Source organism: Agelaius tricolor, unplaced genomic scaffold, assembly GCF_023055355.1.
Source record: "Agelaius tricolor isolate 1412-34295 unplaced genomic scaffold, bAgeTri1.0.p SCAF_8, whole genome shotgun sequence".
NCBI lineage: Eukaryota > Metazoa > Chordata > Aves > Passeriformes > Icteridae > Agelaius > Agelaius tricolor.
In genome coordinates, this window is record NW_027269268.1 from 5,291,064 (window position 1) to 5,316,709 (window position 25,646).

Genomic DNA, 25,646 nt, shown 5'->3' on the forward strand with positions numbered 1-25,646 from the left:
ACTTGTGTGTCTGTGTGTGTTTCAGAAGAGCCCTGCTAACAGGGATATTGGGGAGCCCAGGTACTCCCCTTCATGCAGCCACTTGCCATATGTCTGTCTGTCTGTCATGGTGCCATGCACAGAGTGCTTGCTCTAATTTAAAGGGATTTGTTTCAGGAAGAGGAGCAACTTGAGAAGTTGATTATTGACATATTAGTCAGAGCCATTGTTATATAAATAAATTTGACACCAGAAAGCTGTTTGTGTGGTTTCATCATAATATTTTTCATGATGCTGAATTAGTGAAGATTTAGTATGTAATAGAAGAAGTTAAAATCTAAGGAGTTAGCTGTTTCTAACTCCTGTGGTTTTTTGGGCTGGGGTACACCCAGAAAAAAAAGCCCTTAGTTCTTCACATGCTGGTTTTATGGATATTAATACATGTTTTCATAATAGCACTATATTAAGTGGTTTTAAAAGTATTTCTGGAGCTGAAATACAGCAGGGATATTTTTCCTGTCATAATTTTGAATTATTTCTAGTTGCATTATTTACTGAGTTTTGTTTTCGTGTGCGTGTGTGCATGAATACAGCTGAATTGGAAGTTACCACGTGCTGTGTTAAGTGCACAAGCCATAATATACACCAGGTGTAGTAATTAGCAGTCACACGAAGGCTGCCTATTTGTCTGGTTTTGCTGCTGTTGCTGTATCCCCTTGTGTTTTCAACCATCAGATAGCTGGATTTAATTGAGGCCACATCAGATGAGGCATTACTGACACCTTTAATTGAATGAGCATCCAGGGAGGATTAACTCATAATATTGATTGGCTTTTAGCCACTTGCTCAGAAGGGTGTCTGGGTAGCTTATTAGTTGCTTTTATTTACACCTTTATGCAAGACTGTAAATAGGAATTCATAGGGCAATATGTTTTTCTAAGTACTCTTAATAACTTTTTTAAAAGGAGTGATAATAAAAATGCAAATGTATTTAATTTTTTTATTAGTTCTGTATAAATATACATTAAATGTATGCACTTACATACACATATATGTAATGAAATATTGCAGGTGGAGAATAGCCAAGGACACTTCATTAGTATTCTAATTTGGTTATTAGAAAATTACAAATACTTCAGCAATGTGGCTACTGGTGACCATGATGATTGTACCTCTGCATTTCAGTGGGGTTCTCTTTTTTTCAGATGTACCACACAATCATAAACCCATCAGATGTTGCTTTTTCTCCTCACATTTGATATCCAGATCCTCGATATTTTGTTTTGATGTTTGCAGTGTTCTTAGAGAACTTAGTTAAAAAGTTAATAAACTTTTCAAATTACTAAACTAAAAAAACCAAAAACCTAAAAAATTATGTTGAAAATGAAAGTCTGGATTCATTCTCTTCCTTTAGCATTTCTGGAAACAATGCAGGATAGTGTCTGTAATCACGTCCACTTTACAAGTGCATTTAATTATGTTTGTCTTTGGAAACACATTTGCAGTGAAGTCTTCTACTTTGCATTCATAAATCTTATTTTTGTACACCAGAAATATACACAGAACATATATTTAGTGTATGTGTGTATCTGTTTATTTTAATGCTCTTTCGTGTTCTCATCTGGCTTGTAAAGAATAACAGTCTGCCAATTTAATGCAACTTGAGACAATCTCTGGGAGCAGGAATTTCTTTTGCTCACTATTTTTTGTGTTTCCCTCCTAGTTTGGCATTGCTTTCCTTGACATGCTGTCTCTGCAGATATGAAGGAGAATTCTTTTGGCAGAGATAGGCAATTGAAAAACTTTTAGTTTAATCTGCTGCGATCTGTAGCAAAGTCTGTATACAGACACCCTGTGTTCAACAAAACCCTAAGATTAATAGGGTGCAGGCAAGGTTTTCTGCCTAAAATGTTATTTCCATAAGCCTTTCCACTTATTATTGCATTTGCTTTTCTACTGCAGCTTCTATTGTATCTCGTGGTTTTTAATTCAATCTTCCTTCTCTTGTCCTGTCTCTTCTCCTCCCCGTGTTCTCTTTTCCTGTGTATTTGGGTTCTTGTTGTGTGCACTCAACAGTATCTCCTCCTGCAGAGCCCCTTGATGTTCACAGAGCAAGCCCAGCAGGATGTTATCATGGTCCTGAAGTTCCCGTCCAACTCCCCGGTCACTCACGTGGCTGCCAACACCCAGCCTGGCCTGGCCACTCCCGCTGTGATCACGGTCACTGCCAACAGGCTCTTTGCTGTGAACAAGTGGCACAGCCTCCCTGGTAAGTACATTAAAGCAAGGAGCCTAAGAAACCCCTGCCATCCAGCAGCACTTCTCTTGTCTGGTCACAATTTGCTGCAGAACTGTTGTGGGTTTAAAGTGGAAAAAGCAAATCCAGTCCATTGGCACAGCAGGCTCTTCACATGTGGGCTTAGTTTCTCCTTAGAAAGGTAATCTGAGCTATTGCAGCAAGATATGTAGCACACCAAAGGTTTGTAAAAATAATATGTTTCTTTCCAGGCCATCAGGCACCATGCACGAAGACAAAAACAGTCTATCACTATTTAGTCACAATAAAGGCACACTCTTCCTCTTGTTCTGTCTGTTGAGAGCCTGAACCATATCATGTTGAAGGCAGTTTTAAAGCATGTAGAACTTGCCTGAAATCTTCTCTGCCAGTTTTTTCTTGATTAAAAACTCGATATTCTGCTGTTAAAGCCACTCCGTGAGAATTAGAAAATAAAATATATGAAAAGTCTTATCTTAAACATCCCAAAGTTACTTATGTAGGTGCTTATGTATTCTCAGTATGAAAGGAAAACAAAATAGCCATTTGCACAGCAATGAATAAAATTAGTTTTCCTTTAAAAGTGTGCTGTATTTGAGAATATAATTCCACTTTTAATTCTGATATTCTCCAATCTTAAAGACATCCATCTTCCTTTCCTTGACTATGACAATCTTAGGCCCAAGCTGTCAAAGGAGGTTTATTTTGGTGCAGTGCAGTATATTTGGTCAAAGGCTTTTTAAGAAAGGGGGGAAAAATGACCTTCCACTAAAATAACTTAAATAGAAGATACTTGCATCAGAGAAGCACTTACATGGTTGAAATTCCTACTAAGAAATCTTGACCTATGGTCTTTGATACCTTTTTGAAAAAAGCCAGATGACTCCCACACTTTTTTCCTAATTCTTACAAATTACCTCTCAAATAGAAACATCTATGTATTATTTCACCCGCCCGAGAAACACTTCAAGAGAAAGGTGGGAAGGAAGGGGGGAAGGGAGACTTGTCTAAGATAACAAGTTGAAGCAAGAACTATTTACAGGGCTCCCAAGATTTCTCTGAAAGGAGGATGACAGTATCCTCTCATAGCCTGGATGTGTGACAGTGGGCATATAATAGTCAAGGCTTTTAAAAAATGGCCTTTGTGAACATACAACTCATGGGAAGAAGAAAACATTCAAAAGTGGTAGGAGTCGGTTTTGATTTCAACAGAATTCTGCTGGTTGATGGTCTGTGAGCAATCAACCAGTTTGGTGAGTGTAATAGTAACTGGTTTGAGTTGAACACAGCTTTCAGATTTTTCAGGCTTTTCCCTCACCTCTGAAAGGGAGAACAGTAAGCTGTGCTTTTGAGTTGCTATTTTTTCATTTAGAGGCATTTTACACTTGTCTTGCCATTAGACAAACAGAAGCCAACCATAAATATTCAAGAAAAACTCACCCCATTTCTGTGAGAGCACACATCAGTTGCAGGCTGTTAATGGAGTACTGTGCTCTTAAGAAATCTGTCTGTGGACTCCTGAGCCTTTGCTATTGTTGACTTCCAATTTTATACCAAAATGGGATCTCCTAGGATGAGAGGGCAGGTATCATTACTGCTCTATATCCCCTGCTGTGGGCTTAGCATTGTCTTTGTTAATGAGGCATCATGATAAAAAAGTTAAGTTGCCAAGTGACCAGTTGTCACTAATGTGTAATTAAAAAGCCCATTCCTGCCTTTGAATATGAATTTGGTGGCTTTGCTGACATCTAATGGCACTGGTAGCCAGCAGGATGCTCTTTTTTGTCACACAGATTTCCTGTTTTGTTCTATGTTGATGTTTCATTGCAGTAGAACTTTGAATTTACTTATTAATCAGTTATTTAAGAAATCCTTGTATTGACACTAATTTTTATATTAAGCTGTGGATGGTAGGTAGAAAAATATGTGTAAATATTTAGCCATTATTTCTTGTTTCTCTTCCAAGCAGGCTGCTGGGGGCGGGAGGGGGGAGGGGGGATGGAGAGCAGTTTGTTTGTTTCTTTGTAGTGAAGCTGTGGGAAAAAAGGTTTCTTTTTACCCCTGCAGGAGAATTCAGTACATAAACATTTTACTGGTATGTCAGGTGCCCAGATGAAATGTGGGTTGGCAGAGTTAATATATTAACTTCTATGCAAACTAGCAAATAAATGGGTTTTGGTGAAGGATGAATCCTTAAATACTGGCTGACTATGAGATGACTATGAGACTTCCCTCTCTGTATCATAAACTGACTTTTTAAAAAAAACGTCCTTTGTGCTTCAGTTGTCCAAAGCAGTCCTTTAAAAAGTAAAGAGGAAAATAGTATTTGCTACAGTCAGCAGATGGTTGTCACATTTTGTTTTCAGTCCTCTTTACCACTTAATTTTGTTTTGTTGCGACAGGAGAGGTTGCCAGTAAAGCATCTGCTAGAGCTTATGGCTCAGGACCAGAGCTGCTGCTGATGGCATACATTCAGAATAGCCCTAATCTAAAATAAATGTTTAATAAGCAGCCTGCAAAAGCACCTGGATTTTTTTTTGTTTTTCATTCGATTGATGCAGAAGAATCTTGAATAGTTAAAAAAAGGGCATAGCTTTGATTTATAAAATATATGTGGCTTCATGTATGAAAAAAAAATGCAAAGTTTTAAAATCTTCTTTCCTGAATTCCAGCTCATCAAGGTGCTGTACAAGACCAGCCTTACCAGCTGCCAGTGGAAATCGATCCTCTCATAGGTCTGTCACTTCCTTCTCTCTTTGCGATTCATTAAGCTCTGTATGGTGGCCCTGAAGTGTAGATTACGGTTGTTTTTCACTTGCTGGTTGCTGGGAATGGAATTTTCCTGATAAACCATTTGCATGCAAATTGGAATGCAATGAGCTGTGGCTATGCTGGTATTTCATCAACTCCCCCTCGTTGGTTTGCCTAATTTGAACAGGCCTAGGACGCGTGTCAGTGAAAATTAATATGGATGCTGTAATAATGTGTGATTGAGAATGTGCATGAAGTACTGTCAGGATAATATTGGATCTTTTCATCACTCAGACTTGTTGATGAGCAGGAGCGAGGCACGTTATGATGAATCGGTGCACTGGTAATGTGATGGAGCTCCTTTGCTGAGGAAATTTTCATAATAACAGTGGGGTTCTTAACTGCACCGTGTTGTGAAAAATAAAACCATGGTGCTAGGGTTCCATCATTAAAGGAGATCAATCCTTTCTTCATAGACCTGCTGTTCAGGCTGAGGGGATTAATGTGTAATTGCAAGGCAGTTTCAAAGTTGAAATATATTGCCCACTCTGGTTTAGTGTTGAGATATTAGTATTCATTTTTCAAGGGTATTGCATCTTTTGATCAGCTTCACCAGTTAAATTTGTGTATGTTTTTCTTTTATTAAAAAGGGGTGGACGAATGTCTCTCCTTTATTTAATGACTCAGTGTAGTAGATGCAATTCATGACTTTTTATTATAGAGGTTTATCAGTTTATATGGAGCTGATTTTTCAATTAGGAGGGTTAGAATTTGGTCAGCTCTTTCATTACAGGCCCAACTTTGGGGAGTGCGTATTTGGAGTCTGTAGCATGGCAAATGGAACCTTAAACATGATGAGAAAAGAAAAACTTAAGTACCTAACACCAAAACACAAACTAGCTGTAGGATAGGAGCAAAGAAGACAGGATGCTGTGCCCCCCCCAATTTTGTTAGACTTTGAGCTTAGAAACCAGTGTGTTTCAGTGTGGTTTAATTGGAAAAGGGGTGTGGCCAATTATAGAAGCATGGAAAAATCAGAGCAAAGATGAGCTTGCCTGGATAGGTTAGAATGACAGGTCTGTCAGACAGTGAAAATTCATTTCAAAACTAATGTGCACATCCCAGTAGGAAATGCAATATTTTTGTCTGTATATCTAGACTCTTCCTGTGTAGCCATTTTGCTGTGTAAACTCTAGGATTAGGAATAGTGGGGGCATATGAAACCATTTTATAGATCTGATAAAATTAAAGTGTTTTTCCTGAGTTTCTGAAATCAATCCTCATCTGAATAATGCAGGAGTTATTATGAGGCAGACATGTGCTGTAACTCTCCTTTCCTTCCTGAAACAGATTTTATCCAAAAAATGTTTGGAGCAGGAAATCTGTGCTCTGCTTTAAAGTCTGCTATCAAGTAGATCTTAGAAGTGTAAATAAGTATTACAGCAAAAAATCCCAAATCACTTTGGTACACAGACCTTTAAAGTTAATGTTCACATTCTGAAAAATGGTTTAATATTCTCTTCCTACAATTGATCTCAAATCATCCTTGTGATTACACTGGACATTGTTTAAAAGGGGTAAGGCTTTCTTTGTCATTGCTAAGTAGCATCATTGGGTGCAAGCAAGTAATTATGTAGGTAATGTTAGAGGTTTTTAATTGTGGCTAGACACATTTACCTAGAAATGGCACCTAAGAGGACCACAAAATTACACTTTTATGGTTATAGCAGGAATCTTGTTGCTGTCCTAGTCGTAAGGAGGGATTCCTGCCCTCCTCATTTTCCTGGTGCACAGGAAGACATAAAACAGCAATGTCTGATATGACACAGACCCTAGACCTCTTTTTGAGCTGAAGTGTTTAGAAGGCATTGTCCTCACTGAATTAGTTGATCTGCATGTCTTTTGAGGTTCTTTTGCTGCTATTTTGTCATACAGAGCAGTTCACTGTGCATTTATAACATGGTGCTGTTACTCTTTTAACGGCCCCAAGATCAGTGAAGGCCACATTTGTGTTACCTGCAGAGAGCAAGTGGCAACACCTTCCTAGATTATTAATTGGCCATATGGACATGACATTATCAACATTTTAAATATAGCAAAAGCATAAATAAATGAAAAATTTGACACAAAGTAAATGGAGTAAGCCCAAGGCCTGGAAGGTAGCTGGTTTGTGAGAATGGAAAAGAGTCAAAGAACAAAGAGTGAAGAAGAGCACTGGACTAGGACAGAGGTAGGTCTGGAAGACCACCTGGATGGAAGTAATAGTGCTCCAAGCAGTTGGCAGACAAACACAGGAGAAATGACTTGCCTGGGATGGAAATCAGGTTCCCTCAGGAGCAAAGCACACTGAAAGTTCTTCCTACAGTGTAGGATTTTCATGATAGATGTGTGTGGGACCTATGTATGTGTATATATATATATATATATATATCTGCACACCTTATTAATCTAAGGACAAGATATAATATGACAAATGTGTTCACTAATTGATTCCTGTCCATTTTATGCATTCCCAATGCAAGAGTATTTCAGGAAATAAAACACTAAGTGATCAAAATAGGGCACATAACCTCTCCCAACCCTAAAATTAATTGTGGAGATAAACTGGTTAATTTTTGTGCCATGCTTAAAAAAATTTGAACAGTAGTGATGTTTACTGAAATTTTTCTTTTTTCAAATGGCACTGCTTGCAATGAAAAACAACTGATGTAAAATTTAAAACCGTGATCCTTTGTGTGCTGCATTTGAACCACTATGTGATTTCTGTATTCTTATAATTACACTCCTTTGCTTTTTTTGTAATTTTTAATTTCTTATACTTCAAGAAGGAGGGAAGGAATCTTATTACATTTCTGTGTACCGTTCCCTATGTTCAATCTTTCATTTATTTCTCAGCTGCATGTCACTTAAAAAGGGGATTTCTTCTATTTTAGAATATATACTACAAGGAATTAGCATTGTGCCTAGAAGTGTAATGAGAATTTAAAGTAGAATTAGAAAGAAAATGTCCCTGCCACAAAAAAAAAAGTAACGGAAGTGAGGAATGTATTTGGTGTGAATGTAAGTGTCTAAATTGTGCTTTTGTTCTGTGAAGGTGGATGGTAAAATGTTTTGGTCTGTATGTTTTTCGCTTCAGCCAGCAACACAGGGATGCACAGGAGGCAGATCACTGACCTTTTAGACCAAAGCATTCAGGTGCATTCTCAGTGTTTTGTCATCACCTCTGACAATCGTTACATCTTGGTCTGTGGCTTCTGGGACAAGAGTTTCCGTGTTTACTCTACTGACTCAGGTAATGTATTTTTAAAATATGGAAACAGCCTAAAAGATTTTTTTTTCTGTTCATAATCAGCCTACTGTTTCAAATAAAGGAAGAGGGGTGGAGTGTGTATTTATTCCCCTATTAATAATGCTTGTCAAATCTTTCCTTGCCTACTGCTGCCACGTATTGTGTGCTATCCTTTTTGGGGAATGATAGCACATGTGAGAGAAGGAGCTCTGGTTTAGACTGAGCTTCACACTTCAAACTTACAGGGCAGGGATGTCTGCTCTTGCATTGTAGTTTTCACAGGTGAGTTTGTGTGAAGCCTGGCCTATCAGGAGAGTTAATTATTCTTAAAGTATTTACATGAATTTAACTCTGGTTCGTTTTCAGCACCAGAGAACTGGGGTTTTTCAGGAAATACAGGCAAGTACCATAGAATAAGAAGAGAAATTTTGAAATCTGGTGAAAGAATACTATGAAAGCCTTTGAAAGCCATGCCATACTAGAATTGATTTGGAGCCACTGAATTCTTTTATATAGCATAAACTGATCGATATAATGGGCAGTAGTTAAATTAGTCTGTCAGCTGGAGTGTGTCCAAAGCATTGAAGTCATGCATGTGTCATGCTAAATAGAAAAGAATCTTTCCATGTAAGAGCTACAGGAATTTAAAAGCCATGGAACCCCAGGAAAAACTAGGTATGTTTTTTTTCCCTTTCATTATCTTATAATGGAAATAGCGACCTCACTGCAAGGTACTTCTTTGGGATTAATGACCCTGTGTGGTTAATGGGTGTGTGCCATCAAGCTTTCCAGTAGGTTATTAATCCCTAGGGAATATCCTGCATGTTTGTCATCATTTCTTAAATATATTGGTTAACAGCATTTTTCACACTTGGCAAACCAAAATGTCTGACAAAACAGACTGGTCTTTAATGAAAATCTTTTAAGACTTTAGATCTCATGGTGTAGTTCAGTATTTCTGTCATTTTTACAATTTTAAAGCCTTAAGTATAAAGGAGAAGTTCCATTTATGTAATATTGACTGCCCATAATTCATTATACAGACATCTTGTTAGACCCTTCTTAGGTTAATTTTCTCATTGATGAAAATAAATTTACATAGAACTGTGAATTTAAAGTGGATCTTCAGATAGCTAGCAGTAATAAATATTCAGTGTATATGCTTGATTTATATGAATAGAGAAACAATTCTATTATATCATTTACACATATGGAAGGAACTTGTATGGTTTTGGTAGCCTTGCCCTGTATTAACCTGAACTACAAATAACTCTTTAAGTTATTTCCTCTGTGTATGGCAGATTCACCAGGCACCTTGTTACTACCATAACTAATCAGGGTATAAACCAAAATACCATTGTCAGAAAAGTTTCAGATTTATTTCTTCTATTTGTCAGTATAGCAACTCTTGCTTAAATGAAGTGAATTCAGATGTAGTTTACTTTGCTTCAAATTGAAATGAGAATAAAGTAGGGAAATATTTTGAATTCAACAGAACATCAAGGGGAAAAGATGATGTGATCAGTAATGCATGAAGGCAAGTGATCACAAGTGTTGAATTCAATTACGTTTTAGCACTTAGACAAAAAAAAGGAACCATTTTCCTATCAGATCTTTGTTTTGTTTGTTTTTAATAGCAAATACTTTCAACTTAAATCATGGGTTATCAGCATAGCCAATATAGCAGAAGCACAATAAAACCTTCCTCCAGCAGTGGGAATGACTTCTAGACAGTGTTTTAGCTTCAGTACTGCAGACTTGAGTCTTATTTTTCTTTTAATTATTTGTAGCACAGCTGTCAAATAAAACATTAACTAGAAAATTTGTTCTGTCAAAAAGGGATATCTGAGTGCAAATGAAAAAGTTTGATATCACTGTGTAGAGAGGACAACTCTTGTTAAAGGAAACAGGAAAGTTTGAGGAACTCTTATGATATGAGTAATTTTTTTTTTTAATATAAAATAGCAAAATCTTATTTCTCGTTTTGATTAAAGTCATTGGATTTTAGGCTGTACAAAACAAAATAAAAATAACCAGGCAGAAATAACCTTGTAAAATGCTTGTTTTCTAAACCAGAACCTATAAAATTAGAAATAATTGAGAAGGAGATGTCTATAATTCAGTGATGTTTATAGCATAAACTTGTGTTCTAGAAGTATAAATTATCCCAGGTAATGTCAATACAACTGAAAAATATATCACATAATTATTTGATCCCCGAGTTACTCACCCTTGCTCTACAGGGTGGGTATGCACAGTAAGAGTGCAGCCAGGGGTTTGCCCTGTCCACTCAGAAATGGCTCATGTGGTAGCTCTTCATCTCACAATTGCCCTTGGAAGGTTAGAGCAGTTATAAGTTTTTTCAGTATTTGATTTTGTATCTGATGTACAGATTTCCTTTAAATTGCATCTTGTTATTTTATTTTTTCTTCATGTACTAAAATACATGAAGTACTTTTTTGGTAGAAATTAATGTATATGTTGCGGTTTTTTCTGGATTTTTTTTTAATTTAATGAAATTACCTTTTTGATCTTGTTATAAATTGGGCTGTAAACTCTATTTTTGTTCTTTCCTCAGATCACTCCCTTAAGTATTTAATTGCCAGTAATTGTTATTTAGTGGCTGGATACAAATACAGTGCCTTTGTACTGTTTAAAAAGAGGCTGTGAAGTGTTCCCTATTACCCATATTAAAGGACCAAAAGTTTTTAATTCATGCAACAAAATGTTTTATAAAAATATGCTTAAGTCCCAACACTGATCTGTGCTACTTAATATTTTAAATGCTTTTCAGAACATTTAATTTAATTTATTTTTATTTATTTATATTTAGAAATGCAGTAGTCTGTATTTCCTGTTTCTTTTTTGCCCTGTCTTGTCAATCCTTCCAAAGCCATGACTTTTTCCCTTCTGTTCCTCCTTGTTCTTTAGTCAGCCCAAAGAACAAATGGTCATTTGGGTTGAGAAAGCCAGGGTCACACGTTGGAGGCATCACACTTCACAAAAGTGTGATTGGGTGCAGGATTTGTCCTGGCCCCAGCTACCTGGGGCTGAGTAGGTGCATGAGAAAAGTGTGTGTGTGTGTTCTTATCCTGCTTCTTCAAGAACTGCAATTGCTGGGCTTCAGCAAATCCAGTTAGACTTTTGAATAAAGTGTAACATTGAGGGACTGAAAGTATTTTTTTGTATGGATTGTAAGGACTGCTGCACTATTAATTAAGTTCCCACCAAATAAATAAAGAGAAAATAGTACTCCCCACTACAGTTCTATTTTGAACTTTTTTATTTTTTGGATAAAGAAAACATTTCTAAAATACTTTATAACGTTTTTAATTTGTCTTAGGATAAGAGGGCAGTTTTTAAAGAATCAGTTTGCTGTGTTCCAGGTAAACTGATGCAAGTAGTGTTTGGCCACTGGGATGTTGTGACCTGTCTGGCCCGTTCCGAGTCCTACATTGGAGGGAATTGTTACATCCTCTCAGGATCCCGGGATGCAACCTTGCTGCTCTGGTACTGGAATGGCAAAACCAACATCATTGGTGATAACCCAAGAGGTAAGAAAAAAACAAAAAAAAAAACTGGTTTATAGGGAGGTTGTCTCAAAGTGCCTTGAGCAAACACTTTACAGAACAGAATTTTAGGTAGGGTGCTATGTGCCCAATCCTCACAATCACATACAAGGCATTCTGATTGGCTGCAGTGCAAGAATATAACCAAACTAATAAAGCAGAGTAACCCTGCTCCAGCCTCATCCAGTTTTAACCCTTCCCCACTCAAACTCACCTTGCACTTGCCAAAGTATTTATTCTCTTCCATCTTGCACCATTTCCCATGAATTCCTGAATCCTGTGTTTTATTTATGATAATGCTGTCTTTTAACTCTATGAAAAACACTGAACCACTATGACTGTTCAACTCTGTATTATGAAACAGGAAAGGTAGAAAGTGATCTTTACTGGTTTATGCCAGTTTCACTCCACACACACAAGCACAAATAATTTCTGATCCCCAAAGCAAAGAAAAAGGCAGATATGCAGTTGAAAAAGAGCCTGGAGTAAGCCATTTTACAGGAATGAGGGGCTTTCAAGACCTCTTGTGAGAGCTTATATATATAAATTTAGGGGCACATCATAGCCAAACAGAGGTCCTGTTCAGCAAAAAAAAAAATGCCCTGAAGGGAAGGGGTAAGAAAAGGATATTCTATCACATGAAGAGTATTTCTTAAGTATACTTCCATTCATTTCAGGTCTTCTCTCATCCAGTTTAAATAGTAGTAAAAACTGCTCTGAAGAGGGCAAAATGGACATCTGGAAAGCAAGAAGTGGTATTAGATCTGTCATGTATTGCAGTTATGACTGGCACACAGTTTTATATAATCAAAACAATACCTGACATCTTCCAAATTAATCAGTTTGGTAAAGCTGTGTGTTCCATATTCAGTCTGTTACTCATCTTGAGTTACTTGAATTTGAAACACAGAAGTGGCTTGACTGAAAATTGCATCCTGTGAGTGACTTTGAAGAAGCACAACTAATTATTATCAGAACGAATATCTGATTTTAACTTGCAAATTATTTGATGTTGATTGTGAAAGCTATTCAAAAGTTGAAGAAGATGCTCCTCAGTTGACACAGTTGCAGAATCTTAAGGCAGAGGATGTGTGAAAACTATCCCTGTTATCCTTCCAAGCAGTCCTGTTCAAGAGATGGGAGGCTTTCTGAGAAGTGGCTAGCAGAGTTTTATGAGCATCTTTACATAAATATGTCTTTGCTTGAGGGGGAAAAAAAAATCTCTTTGAATACTTTATACATATTTTGCAGTCTATCAATTTAAAGAAAATGCAAACTCTGTGTTATTTTTTCAGACCTTGAAAACTTGGAAACTCCAAAAAGTTTGTAGGTTCCTAAGTGTGCCTTGAGAAGTTGTACTTGTCCCACACTTGGCAGGGTTGCCTGCTGTGTGAACAAGACCTTGAGGCTATAAGCTCCTTGATCACCCTAACAGATCATTTGCTGAGGTTCTGTACCTACTATTTGAGTCAAATATGTACATTTTGTTGCAATCTATTGACTGTCTTCTCTAAGGCAGATTTCTATGGTATTAGAATTTTGCAGTTTTCAGAGGCAATGCCAGGCAATCCTAGCTGCCCTTTAAAATCACACAGTAGCTACCTGGTAAATCTCTGTGCTTGTAGTTCTATTAGACTTGGACTTCTAGGGACTTGCAATGGCTCCTGTGTTTACCAACTGCCTTTATGTGAGGTTTTTTGTGATACAGCCTGCCTAGAAACCTCTGTTATCAATCGGAACCTTGTGGCAATATACGTAGTCCTAGACATGGGTATAGACAGTTCCTGCTTCAAAGAGATGGTAATCTGGGGTGTTTAATTTTTCCCAGAAATAGCTGTCTGTAGCCTTCTCTGTTCAGTCAAAAATTTTTTTGAAAAGACAAATGAAAGGAACTGTTTTTGCTTAGTTCTGATTGTGTCAGAAGTGGAGAGCACCAGCAGATTTGTTGGGTTCTGAGCCCTGTTACTGCAGCTGTAACTTCCATCCATTTGCAGGATGTTGATATTTACCTGGTCTAATGTCTTTCTGTATTTGAAGCTAATGATTCTTCTACTTCAAAATATAGTTTATTCATGCTTTCAATGAATACTATTCACTGAAATTTTACATACTCTCAAAGTTGATATTTCTTCTCTATTTAATTATCTCTAATGTCCATCTTAAGACGATTTCACAGCAATGTGCATCTAATGGTAATTTACCAAATCATGGTGCCAGAGTAATTTCAAGAAAAAGTGATTTAAACCCGGGAGTGTTTCTTTCCTTCTCTCATAGTACCTATTGCCTTGATGTACATCAGCCAGCAGGCTGATATGATCCATCTACTCTAAATAATATCCCATTAGGCACCTATTATTCCACCAGTTACATTTTATTTAAGTTTACTTGTCTGATTTCTTTACTTTCAGAGAACTGAGCTCTGGATCTCTGGCTCTGTATAATCATATTTTAGAATGATACTTAAGTTGATATGGCACACATGATAAATAAGTGGCTTGATATTCTTTATCAAGGACAATTCTTGAACTAACTTGACTGTTTTGAAAAAAATTTCTGGGTTTGGTTTAACAGAAGAAAAAGGTTAATGAAATACTAATTATTTACATAATTTAGCTTTTAACTTTGAGGCTGATTTTTTTAAAGAAATTACAGCTATGGAGTCTCACTATCTTATTTAGTTTCTCCCCAATACCTCTCAAATGCACTGATGAATGTAAACCAAATCTGACAAATTGAGGTCTCAGATATATGAAATTTCTATACATGGGACACATCTGCTGGAAACTATTTTATTCTTCACAAAACAGCTTGATTACATTTAGGTTAAATCATTTTTTTCCTTCTCAAATTAAAACCTGAAATGCAAAAAATATTTCATTATGCTCTTTGATCAAATGTTAAGTTTTCCTCTTTCTAAATTAATTTGTTTTGAAAACGTAAACGTATGGCACTACTTCACTTTGGAGCACAGGCCTTTTTCTGATGCAAAAATGTTTCTGGGGACAATTTCTGACCAAGCCTTGAAATAATTCAGAGCAGGGCTGAGGACCTGAAGTAGTTGTATCCTTCGGAATAGCCTTGAGCTGTTTTGCTTTCACATTAATTAGCATAATTTACTGTGGAGATGTAAAGTCACTTTGCATAGTGCAAGGGGGTTTTCCTTTCCTCTCCTTGGCATGTGGCTGGCTTGGGGGAGGTAGGAGGGAGAGGATATGGCCCTCCCCTTGGTACTCCTTGGAGCCCATGTGTGATCTGTGGCACACAAAGTTGGCTTCTGCATATTTAGAGGCTCCAAGGCACCACTTGGGGATGTGACATTATGCACAAGGACTTGTGTGATAGAATGTGTGTAGATTCCTGGGAGAGGGCTGTGGAAAGAGGCTGTGTTTTGTCCTTGCCCAGCCTAAGGAAGTGGAGGTGGAGGGGAGGCAAGAAGTGGGGGGTGGGAAGAGGGATTGTGTGATGGCTGGAGAAAAGAGATGAGAGAATTCATTTGCATACAAATGGTGAGCATCACTTTCAGATCCCACTTTCTCTTTGAAGCTCAAGTGGCAACTCCTGATGTTTGGACATTTCCTAGTTTGGGGGATTGAATTTTCCTTTGTAATCACAGAACCATAGGAAACAGGGCGGGCAGGAGCTTTGGTCACCTGATCTATTCTCTTTTCCAAATGAAGGCTTAACTATGCCAAAATCAATCTCCGCTGATGTTTGTCCAATCTTCCCTTAAAAACTACAGCAAATACATTTTTGGGCCTTAGAAGCCCTGTCCTTAGCAGTCGTTTCCCAGTGTTCAGCCTAGTATCCAGTTCTTTTTGCAGCAGTTGCATTCTATGATCTTTTATCTATTTTTTCCTTTTGTAGAGAACAATTATTTCCTTCTTGCAGCTACTTCCAGTTATTTGGATTGCCATGACCTACAATTCTTTGCCTCCAACTTTAATAAGTCAATTCTTTGTTTTTTGCCATAAGTCATGATTTTCCAGACTTCTAATTTTTTTTGTGTGTTCTCTCTTCAGTTGACTGTTTTCCTCAAAGTAGACCCAGGAATGCAGCTGAAGCCTTTCCAGTAATAAGTAGAAAACAACCTGTTTTACAGACCAGGACTTTTCACATCCCCAGGGAATATCTGTTTCTTTCAAAACACCATGACACTGTCAATTCTTTTTAGGGCATGAGCTAGTATGAATTTCAGTGTTTTCTGAAGAATCTATTCACTTGTGTCTCCTTCTCTTTGTAGTTTAGCTGTGGAATCTCATCTTTAAACTTTCTGAAGTGTATTCTTTTTTAGATTGTGTCTCCAATTTGTCAAGCTTACTTTGAATTCTCATCCTGTCCTGCAGCAGCCTTGCAGCAACTCGTATCTGCAAATATACTTTGCAGTCTTATTCTATTAAATTGGTCATTAAAGCAAATGTTAGCTAGTACACAGTTCAGGAATGCCCATCAATACATTTACCATTTTGACAATGAATAGCTTTCAGAATATAGCTTTCCAATATATAATAGTGTCTTCTCAATGTGTGCTTCCCTTTTTTCCTTTAGAAATTGCTCACATGGAACAGCACTGGAGTTCTTACTAAAGTAAAAATATGTGATGTCTCCCTGAACATGTCCTGTTACTTTGCCATTGCAAGGAAAAAATAGCTTTGACATGATTTGTTTAGAACAAATCCAAATCAGCTGTTACTCATCTCCTTGTTTTCTTGTAGGAAATTGTGTGTGTATATATAAAAATGTAAATGTTCTGCCAGTATTTTTTTCTGTTTGTTGGGATTAAGCAGACTACTCTCTAATTTTTCTTTCTCCTGCTTCTTAAATAACACAAAAGTTTTTTTAGTCTTGCAGAACCCGACCCAATATTCCTGAAACAATTGTTATAACTCTGGGATTATTCATTGTCGCAGTATTCTCATCTCACTGTTATCAGGCCAATTGAGTACCAAACATTTACCTCATTCTCTAGTTGAGACAACAGTTTTCACTGCTGGTTTTACTTGAGTTTGCTGTCTGACTGCAGCTGACCTTTTCTTGAAGTACATTGTGTGGCATCATCTACTGGTATTGCTTGCCCTAATAACAAACCAACTTCTTGAGAAAACTTGGCATATTTTCGTGGTTTTAGAATGTTATTTCTCATGTCCTTGTTAGTTACATCTCATCTGTGTGTGGCTCTCTGGGGTTTGTCTCTTTGCTCATACCTTGTTGCTTACACTGTTTCAGAAATAACCTCATTTGTTTTGATCTTTCTGCCTGACTTTCCTGTGTCAAAGTCACTGGAGAACTCTGAGTTGTGCCAGCTGGGATCTTGCCTGTCTTATCCCTGTACTGCATTCACTTCGTACCTTTTCCTTTGTTTTCTGTAGGCTTAACTGCCCATGAGATCTTACAGAAGGATATTCTGTATTTATTGAAACCTGTTTTCCCAAAATACTTCCGGAATTATCTTGTCCTTGATCTCTTCCTTATAAAGTGTATTGAACATTCTCATATCTTTGCCACTTCCCTGTAAATTCCTTTCAGCAAGGTGTTTTTATATTTGTTTTGCTGTATTGGTTATAATAATATCTAGGAGGTCATCTCTAGCTGTTATATATTAAAAATTGTCACCAAATCTCTTTCTACACACATACTTGTGATTTTCCTTTACCAACACATGATTTTGTAGTTGGAATATCCTATTTTCTCCAGTTTTCTGTAATAATCCCTCACCTACATGGACAAGGTAGAGGCCAATCATGAATGTTAGTGGGTGTAAATCTGTGTCTTAAAGGTTTTGGGTTTTTCACTGTAGCTATTTTGTTTGGGTGTACTTTCTTGAAGGGGAGGTTTATGGTGGTGAATTTGTCTTAGTATTGTTTATGCTTCTAAAATGGTTTGTGCTTAAAAAATGGTAGGCATTTCTATAGCCCAGTTAAAGTGTTTTTCTGCTATTCTTGACTTTATTAATGGGATATGACAATATGGTTCTGTTGCTTTCAAGTATCTAGGAATGTGGTTTCAGTTTTCATATTTTGAAAAAAACCAAAATATTTTAATTAGAAATTTTATTTGCTAAGGAAATTAAGGCTCGACGGATAAAAATCTTCAGTGCTATGAAATGTACAGTCGGTGTGTAACAGTATCACTACTGCTAATAGTAATGGGCTCTCTTCTGAGTTATTGCATTGATCTTCCACACATATGTGAATAAACCAAATTATATTACCTCTTTTATGTTAGCCCATAAAACTAGAAAATGTTACTCTCTGTATGTTTCACATTTGCATCACGAGGACTATGGGGGTGCTTTCATTGCATAGCTTTATATTTTTTAGAGGGTGCTATATTCAGGTATTCTGAAGTGTGGGAAATAAATGAGTTTAGTGCTGTAGCTGTGCAGCAGGACCTACGTGAATGTAAGCGCCTGATTTCATATTTAAAAATACAATTACTGTATTTAACTAAGATTTAATTGGGAAGATTCACTGAACAGTTTTGCTATTGAAAATGTGTAGAATATCTCCCTTAGATGCAAATTTTTAAAATGCATAATTTTTAAAATTCATAAAGTACAAAATCTCCCAAAGGATTCAAAATTGATCACATTTCTTGTCTTGCTGAAGAACAGTCTTGTTCCTATCCAAGGTACTTTTAAAAAACCTGCATTTTTGTTTGGTTTTTATTTAGCTAGAATTCATAAAAAAATATTTGAATACCTGCAAGACTTTTATCAATTTACATTATTATTATTAAATATATATATATATATAATATGTATAGTGTATGCATGATAAAATAATTATAAATCATTATTAACATTAAAGCTATGATCTTGAAACTAAAGAAATCATTAGTTTTAATTGTATTGGTAATTATAGTAAAAGTTAAAGCATCTGTATTTCATCAACTGCTGCAGACATTTTCCACTTGGAAAATTAAAACTTTTTGTGAGTACTTCATCATTAATTATTAAAGTGGACAATGCAAGCAATTGAAAGTTCGAAATTATACCTGAGGAGCATCTTTGTGTTGGTTGATTAAAGAATAATGTTGTGGGTTATAATTTCTTTGGACACAGACACTCTAATCCTGTAAAGTTTGATTCTGTGAGGATTTGCAGAGATGCTTCTCTCTGCACGCAGTGAACATTCACGTTGATTTCAAGCAGGTCCTATGTCTGCTGTTAACTCAGTAGCCAAAATACCCATCTTTGCCTTCTTCCCTCTTCCTCATCTTGAATTAGCCTATGTCTTGATTGCCAAGTCTGCATGATCTGGACTTCTATTTTCAAAATTTGTTCCAAAACCAATGGTAGTGGAGAAGATGAGGGTCCACATTTCCATAGATTGTTTATAGTATAAATATTCATTTAGAAGTCTAATCATTATTTTTAAAAAATTGAAAGTAATTTCCTTAACAGCATCTTCTCTTAAAAAAATGAATTGGGAAGTAGCTGTAAAAAGCTTACCTGTTAGTGTTTCCTTTTTCATTTATCGTGCTAAGTAGCAGGAGTATCAAAATGTCCATAAATCACTAAGCAGGCTAGTTAATAATGGAAATTCTCCTATTAACTGTTACTTTCTGTCGACCAGAATAGCTAAAAATTTTCAGAGCCTCAAAACACTAAAATATGTTTGAAATTGCTGCAGCTATAAATGCGACAGTCTACTGAAGTCAGCCTGGTAGGCAAAGAGTGTTGCTCCAGCGCTGAGTTTTAGGACAGTCTGCACATGCTCCTTTAGGTGCTCAATAGCACTTTTATTTTTTTACCCACGCACACATTTTATACATTATTGTGTGAGCCTTTCTTAAAAAAAGCCAGTAAATAATTCAGTGTTAGTATAACACTGTTTTACTACAGATGTAACAAATATTCTTTGTTTCTCAGAAATGGCAGGACACGACAATGTTGCATGTAAAGCTAGAGTCCTTCAGCACCATCTGCTGGCATTCAGTTGAAGCTGATCTCAGGAATGGATCCTAAGCACTATATAGTAAAAAATTAAAAATACCTATTCACATTTTGAAGGCAAAAAAAATTCATTTGTAGTATAATCTTTTTATCCTTTTTGTTGAAATTATGAGAAAATGCAATGTGAATTTAAGTTCAACATATGAACTGAAACAGAAATAGGTCAGGAGTGTTTTGTTAAGTGGAACCATAAAAAGAAATTGATTACTTTTTTCTTTTTATTTTAAAGGGCTTTAACAAGCACAGTGTTACATTTTTCTATGTGTGTTACAAGTACAATTCAGTACAAAGTGTATCATAGAGAAGATACACAAAGCTTGGAAAAAGTATCCATAGTATGTTTTTGAAAGGTGTAGCAACCACTAAATATTCTTTTATCTAACATTTATTGCATTAGTCAATGTTAGCCTTGAAAACCTCATGAAAGCTTAGTGGACAGAACCCCTGGTGCTGTAAATGGTTCCCCAGTTCCCTGTAGCTTCACAGGTAACAAGGACTGGGGCCATCTGCGTGAATCTAGAGCAGAGCCTTGAATTCTGCAGCCATAAAAGGTCACTGTCCTTTCTTCTTTCAGCTGTAACACATTGATACCTCAAAGAGTTTGAGGCCTCATTGAACCTCATTGTATGGATGCCTCCAAGTACTCTGTAAATCACATAGAAATGATGGTTCTACATTCCACATATTTAAACTGGAAAAAAGATGAGGAATAACAGGTGGATGAATTCTGGTATATCTGGAAATCTGCAATGCTGGCACACAAGCCAGATAATTTTGTATTTATATAATGACAAAAGTCGTGTCATAGATACCTATGGGGACAAGGTCTTCATTGAAAAGAGCTTCACGGATAGTTTGGAAAGCAGCTAAAAAGCCATAGTGACTTTGTAGTGATAAGCATGTAAGTTTGTGTGCCATAAATATTTGTTTTGGCTAAAAGTATGTCCTATGGTATTAGGTGTAGCATTTCTATCATCCTTGTTTTCAGTTAGCTAAGAGATTGTGTGTCAGGACTTGTCAATCAGTAATTCAAAGAAGCATTGTAGAGCAAGTTTTGAGGCAACCAATGTATTTTGAGACTGGAAACACAGAAGGAGTTTGGATGCTGCTTTTTTGTCAGTATCCAGCTTCAGGTGTTACTAAAATGGGATGCATGGAATTTCCAGCAGGATAAAGATATTTAGTACTGCTTGATGCAACACAGACCTTTGAATTCCAGGAAAAACAATGATCTATTTATGACTTGTAACTAATAGTTGATGTGGTAAAAGGAACTACATTCAGATGGCAATCTTAATGTTCACCATATACGGAGTTGTGGGATGATATACTAATGCATCACATTTATTTACCTTAGTTGGTTGCTGAGAAAAATCACCATTCAGTTTAAAGTCTATACCATGTAAGACTGAACAGAGTAGTGCAGAAGATATAATAATTTATAGTCTAGAATAAGATCACAGCATAAATGTTATAAAAGCTATTTGATCAATACAATAATCCTGACTTTGGTGAGAAATTATTTTTAAGTGTTTCTGGATCGAAATTCTAGTAGTGGTACTAGTACCATGGAGATATTGGAGTTATGGCCTGCCTCATTGAAAAAGTATCTGGTTTAGAGAGTTACTTGTAAAAAGACAGCTAACTTATGTATTCTCTGAACTTGGTGTATGCCACCAGCATTCCCAGTTACATTGGTAAGTAAAGGTGGTAAACATCTCTGCAGTACAATATGCTACTGGTGGTAGTATTGGTTTGAAATTACCTTTATAAAAGTAATCTAATAGCTCCAGTACAGACTTTAGAATAAATTATTTAATTGTATTTTAATAGGGGGAAATAAAAAGAATATAAAAATGTGCCAAACTAAGTGGAACTATCATAGGAAACCTCTCATCTCAGATTATATTTTGCCCAAGTTATGGAATACTGTATAGATTTTAACTAGATGTAGTTGTCTTGGTTTATCTTACAACAATTTCTTAGTAGCTGCTATTTCTGACTGAAATAATTGTTTGCTTGGATTTTTTTTTCCATTTTCTTTTTTCTGTTTAGGTTTGTTGTCTTTTTTTCTTGAACTCACTGAGTAATGGTACTATAAACCAAAAGAGAGAAATATGAAGAAAATAATTATTTTTTTAGTATAAACAAAAAAAAGTCCCTTCATAAACCTGTTTTAGAACATTATTGGATAAAAATGACAGTGTTCTAAAACTTCAAAGCTGCCATTTAAGTAATAGTTTATGAAGTCAGGATGGTGCAAATATTAAAATATCAGTGTACTCTGACCCCGACTATTCACCTGCAGATACTTTCCAGGGGCTTCAAAAAGGCCTGGGTTCAGTGGGAGGAGTCCTGCTGAATGACTTCCAGGACTTGCAGCAGATCAATCCCCACTTATGGAGAACCTGTTCCAGAAAGTTTTGTGTTGCACATGGTGCAGGAATTAAGAGACTGGGGATTATTGACGTTTGAAGTCTGAATTGTAATACCCAGTTTATGAAGGCCTGTTAGATCTTCTTCCTTATTCTGTTTGTTTTGGAAGTGTAGTTTTTGTGACACAGCATGTGTGAAAAATCTCTCATTAATACTGATTAAATGTTGGTCACTTGCTGCAGTGAGTGACACTGAGCTAAGTATAGTAAGCCCTCCTGGGTTATATTTACTGAAATGAATCCTACAACATAAATCTAATGTATTTTTTTCTTACTGAACAAAATATAGCATGTTTAGAATTTGCTTCAGGATAGAATGATACGTTGTTCAAAGGTGTTGTTCCTTTTTCAGAAAATGCAAGGTTGAAGTGTTTTTTACAAAACCAAAACTTGCATCTTGGCATAAGGTTGTACTTTTTGTGGTAAAATAAGTCTGAACAGATGGGAAGTAGTTTGAAGGAATTAAGAGGAAATGCTGATGGAGTGTCACATGAAGAACCAGACAACAATGACGTTTTATACAATATGAAAATATTATATTGTTATTATATTATATAAAACTTCTTATTTATAAGGAAAAGATAATTCAAAGTAAAGCTTTAGGAACATTTCAACGATTTTGTGTGGTATCACTTGAGTAAGATCTCTCATCCATCAGGTAATTTTCTGTGCCAGTGAAATAGGGTTCTAATCAATTGGCCAATTATGTGATCTATAAATAATGTTAATGCACAGAATTTATATAATATTTGACAGTTATCACTTTGATACAATTAAAGTCTGAAACCTGCTATATAATCAACATAGGATGTTAGCAGCAAATTAGTTTTCTTTATTTACCTATATTTTGCTGAGAGCATTTTTGTCCAGACGTCCTATATTCTGTACATACCTCTGTACTTCCCATGTTTATTTCAAACCTTTTATTGTTTTCCTTATTTTTTAAATCATAAAAAGCAACTTCCAAATTGGGAAAATTAAAAAAATATTATTTTAGAAGGTCTTTCTTACATATAGTTTGGTTTGGTTGATGTATCATTCTAAGAAGGCACTCAATCACTTTTGCGAGAAATCGGTAGAAAGACAGATTAACTGATGCTTCATTTGATTTGGATTTTGTATTGGCATAAAATTGCAGAATTAGTTTGCCATTTTAAAGTGTCCCACAGCCTCTGAAATTAGAGAATAATTTAGAAATGGCTGTTTAGGTCTCTGTGACATAATAATTAACTGTCTTCTCAGTATAAAATATAAAAAGGAGCACAGTCAAATATTTTATATTTTAATGTGTTGCATAATATTGTCTCACCTATAAAAAGTAGGAAGAGTATCTTGTATTTAATTGTGAAGTAAGTTTTTTAGCTAATCTCTCTTTTGTTTTCTTTTTAGGAAGATACTTTTTTTTCAAATGAGTTTTTGTGTTTGGCTCAGCTTTTACAGCTTAGTACTGAAAATAAATAAAGCAGCCATTTCAGGAATTTGCTGATGGATTTAAAATGTTATGATCCTGCTTTGTATTGTAACATCACCAAAGCTAAAAAAAAATAGCAGAGAGAGACCTAGTAATACAAACCAATTTCTTGTTCTCTCCAATAAGGCTTTTCTTCTTCTGGATGTCATTAAACTGGAAGAAAGTTTTGATTTTGCCATAATCCCACTGTTCCTTTTTAAACATAGTCTCCAAAAGCCTAACATTTTTTCACTGATATATCACCACAGGCTGACATGATATCACATGCTCTTCTTTTATCTTCTGAAGCTTGAATTTTATGATTTAAAATGTACTTTAGTCGCTTAAGTAAGAGTGATATGTTATTTTCTATGAGAAAACAGCTTTGCAGAAATTATTTATTGGAATGTGGGTGAGTTCTTTTGAAATAATTTGAATGGTTGCTGCAAAGGTAAAGTATTCTGTCTATTACTGGAAAGTAACTTTATGTGTGCCTCTTGTGACTTAAATAAATCATTGATGGCATTTTTAGCAATGTGAATGGGGCATTAAGAATGTTACAGAATTCAGCTCCAAGCAGCGATCCAGGGATGGGATAGTCTGAGGATATCACTATATCCTACACTGAAAAAGCACATCTGTAAAACTATTGTGTCCTGGTTATTAGTGCTAGGATTTGAACTATCTTTAATTTCGTTTGACTTGTTCATCTTCCTTAAGGATCTCCATAAAGATTCTCTGAGTGTTCTTTTCAGCCCTTACTTAGGGTTTGCATCAGTGGTCGTAAACCTGCTTAGCGGACAAAGACTCTCTTCCCTTTGAAGTCACTTCCCTAGCTTTTCAAAAGGGTCTGTGAGTCTGTTCTCCTAAAACAATTTAGAAAAGTTTGAAGTGGTGCCCCTTAAACCAGCAACAAAATAAAATTTTCTCTTTGCATTATTGAAAACCATGACAATCTTTTGAACCAATAACAGTTTAAAAGCTTTTAAAGAAATCTGTTCTGCTCTATGACCAGCTTTTAAGTTGACCCCATTATTTGGGAAATCAGGCTTGGAAACCCCTAAATACTTGACATTCTTATCAAAGGAGTCAGCCTGACTTTTCACAGGACTCTTCTTTTACAGTATCTATTCAAATCCTAAGTTCTTTAAAGATACTACTTAGTTTTTTTCTTTTTATTTTTTTGTTCATTTGTGTTGGGTGTATTTTTGTGGGGTTTTTTTGTTTTGTTTTAGTGTTTCTTTATTTCAAATATAATTTAGGAAACAGTTGATACAATCTATGAAACGCTGATCCTTCCACTTGTAGATTTATACTCTGTTATGTTTGAAATCAAGTCCAAATTCTGAAAAGACTGTGAGCATTACTTAGGCAATTTTATTTTCTGTGAACTGTGATAAATATATATGCTCAGTTTCTACTTCTTGATTTAAGAGTCTTATCTCCTGCGTTTAATGGATGTAGTTGCTGACAGCCTTATGCAGATAAAACCCAAAATAATGGAGTTGCTGTAAGCAATAAGTTTACTCTCACGATTTTGTGTATCTGCAAGTCCTAATAATTCGTTCAGGCATTGCTTCTCATAAGTGGTTCTAGCTCCAGCATCTTACATTTATTACCTCCTGCAATGTTGTGTATTTAAAACTTCTCTGATTTCAAAAGTTTCATTAATGTGAAGTGTATAATTAAAATAATTCCTTGCTGATCTATGTGAGTGTGTGTTAATTCAATTTCTGAAAGCAGAAGAAAGCAATAAAACCAGAATTCTAAAATTTTGCTAATATAGGCAACTCATTAAAAGAAAAGAAACTAACAAGACCTTTAAACGCACAAAGCTGGCACATTTTAGGGCTTGGTAGTGACAAGGAGAAAGAATTGGGTCAGCAGTATTAAATTGTTACTGGATAGTATGACTGTTACAGTTGCTGTTACATTTCCCCCTAA

The 25,646-nt window shown here is 35.9% G+C and overlaps 1 protein-coding gene across 2 annotated transcripts in view; it reads left to right on the top strand.

The window, feature by feature from the left end:
• Positions 1–25,646, top strand: part of LRBA (LPS responsive beige-like anchor protein) — a 370,517-nt gene that overhangs the window by 329,912 nt on the left and 14,959 nt on the right. For both annotated transcript variants that reach the window (XM_071431464.1, XM_071431465.1), the window contains 4 exons: positions 2,056–2,248; positions 4,927–4,989; positions 8,142–8,297; positions 11,681–11,848. In XM_071431464.1, the coding sequence (XP_071287565.1) occupies positions 2,056–2,248; positions 4,927–4,989; positions 8,142–8,297; positions 11,681–11,848 (580 nt within the window). The remainder of the gene's footprint in view (positions 1–2,055; positions 2,249–4,926; positions 4,990–8,141; positions 8,298–11,680; positions 11,849–25,646) is intronic.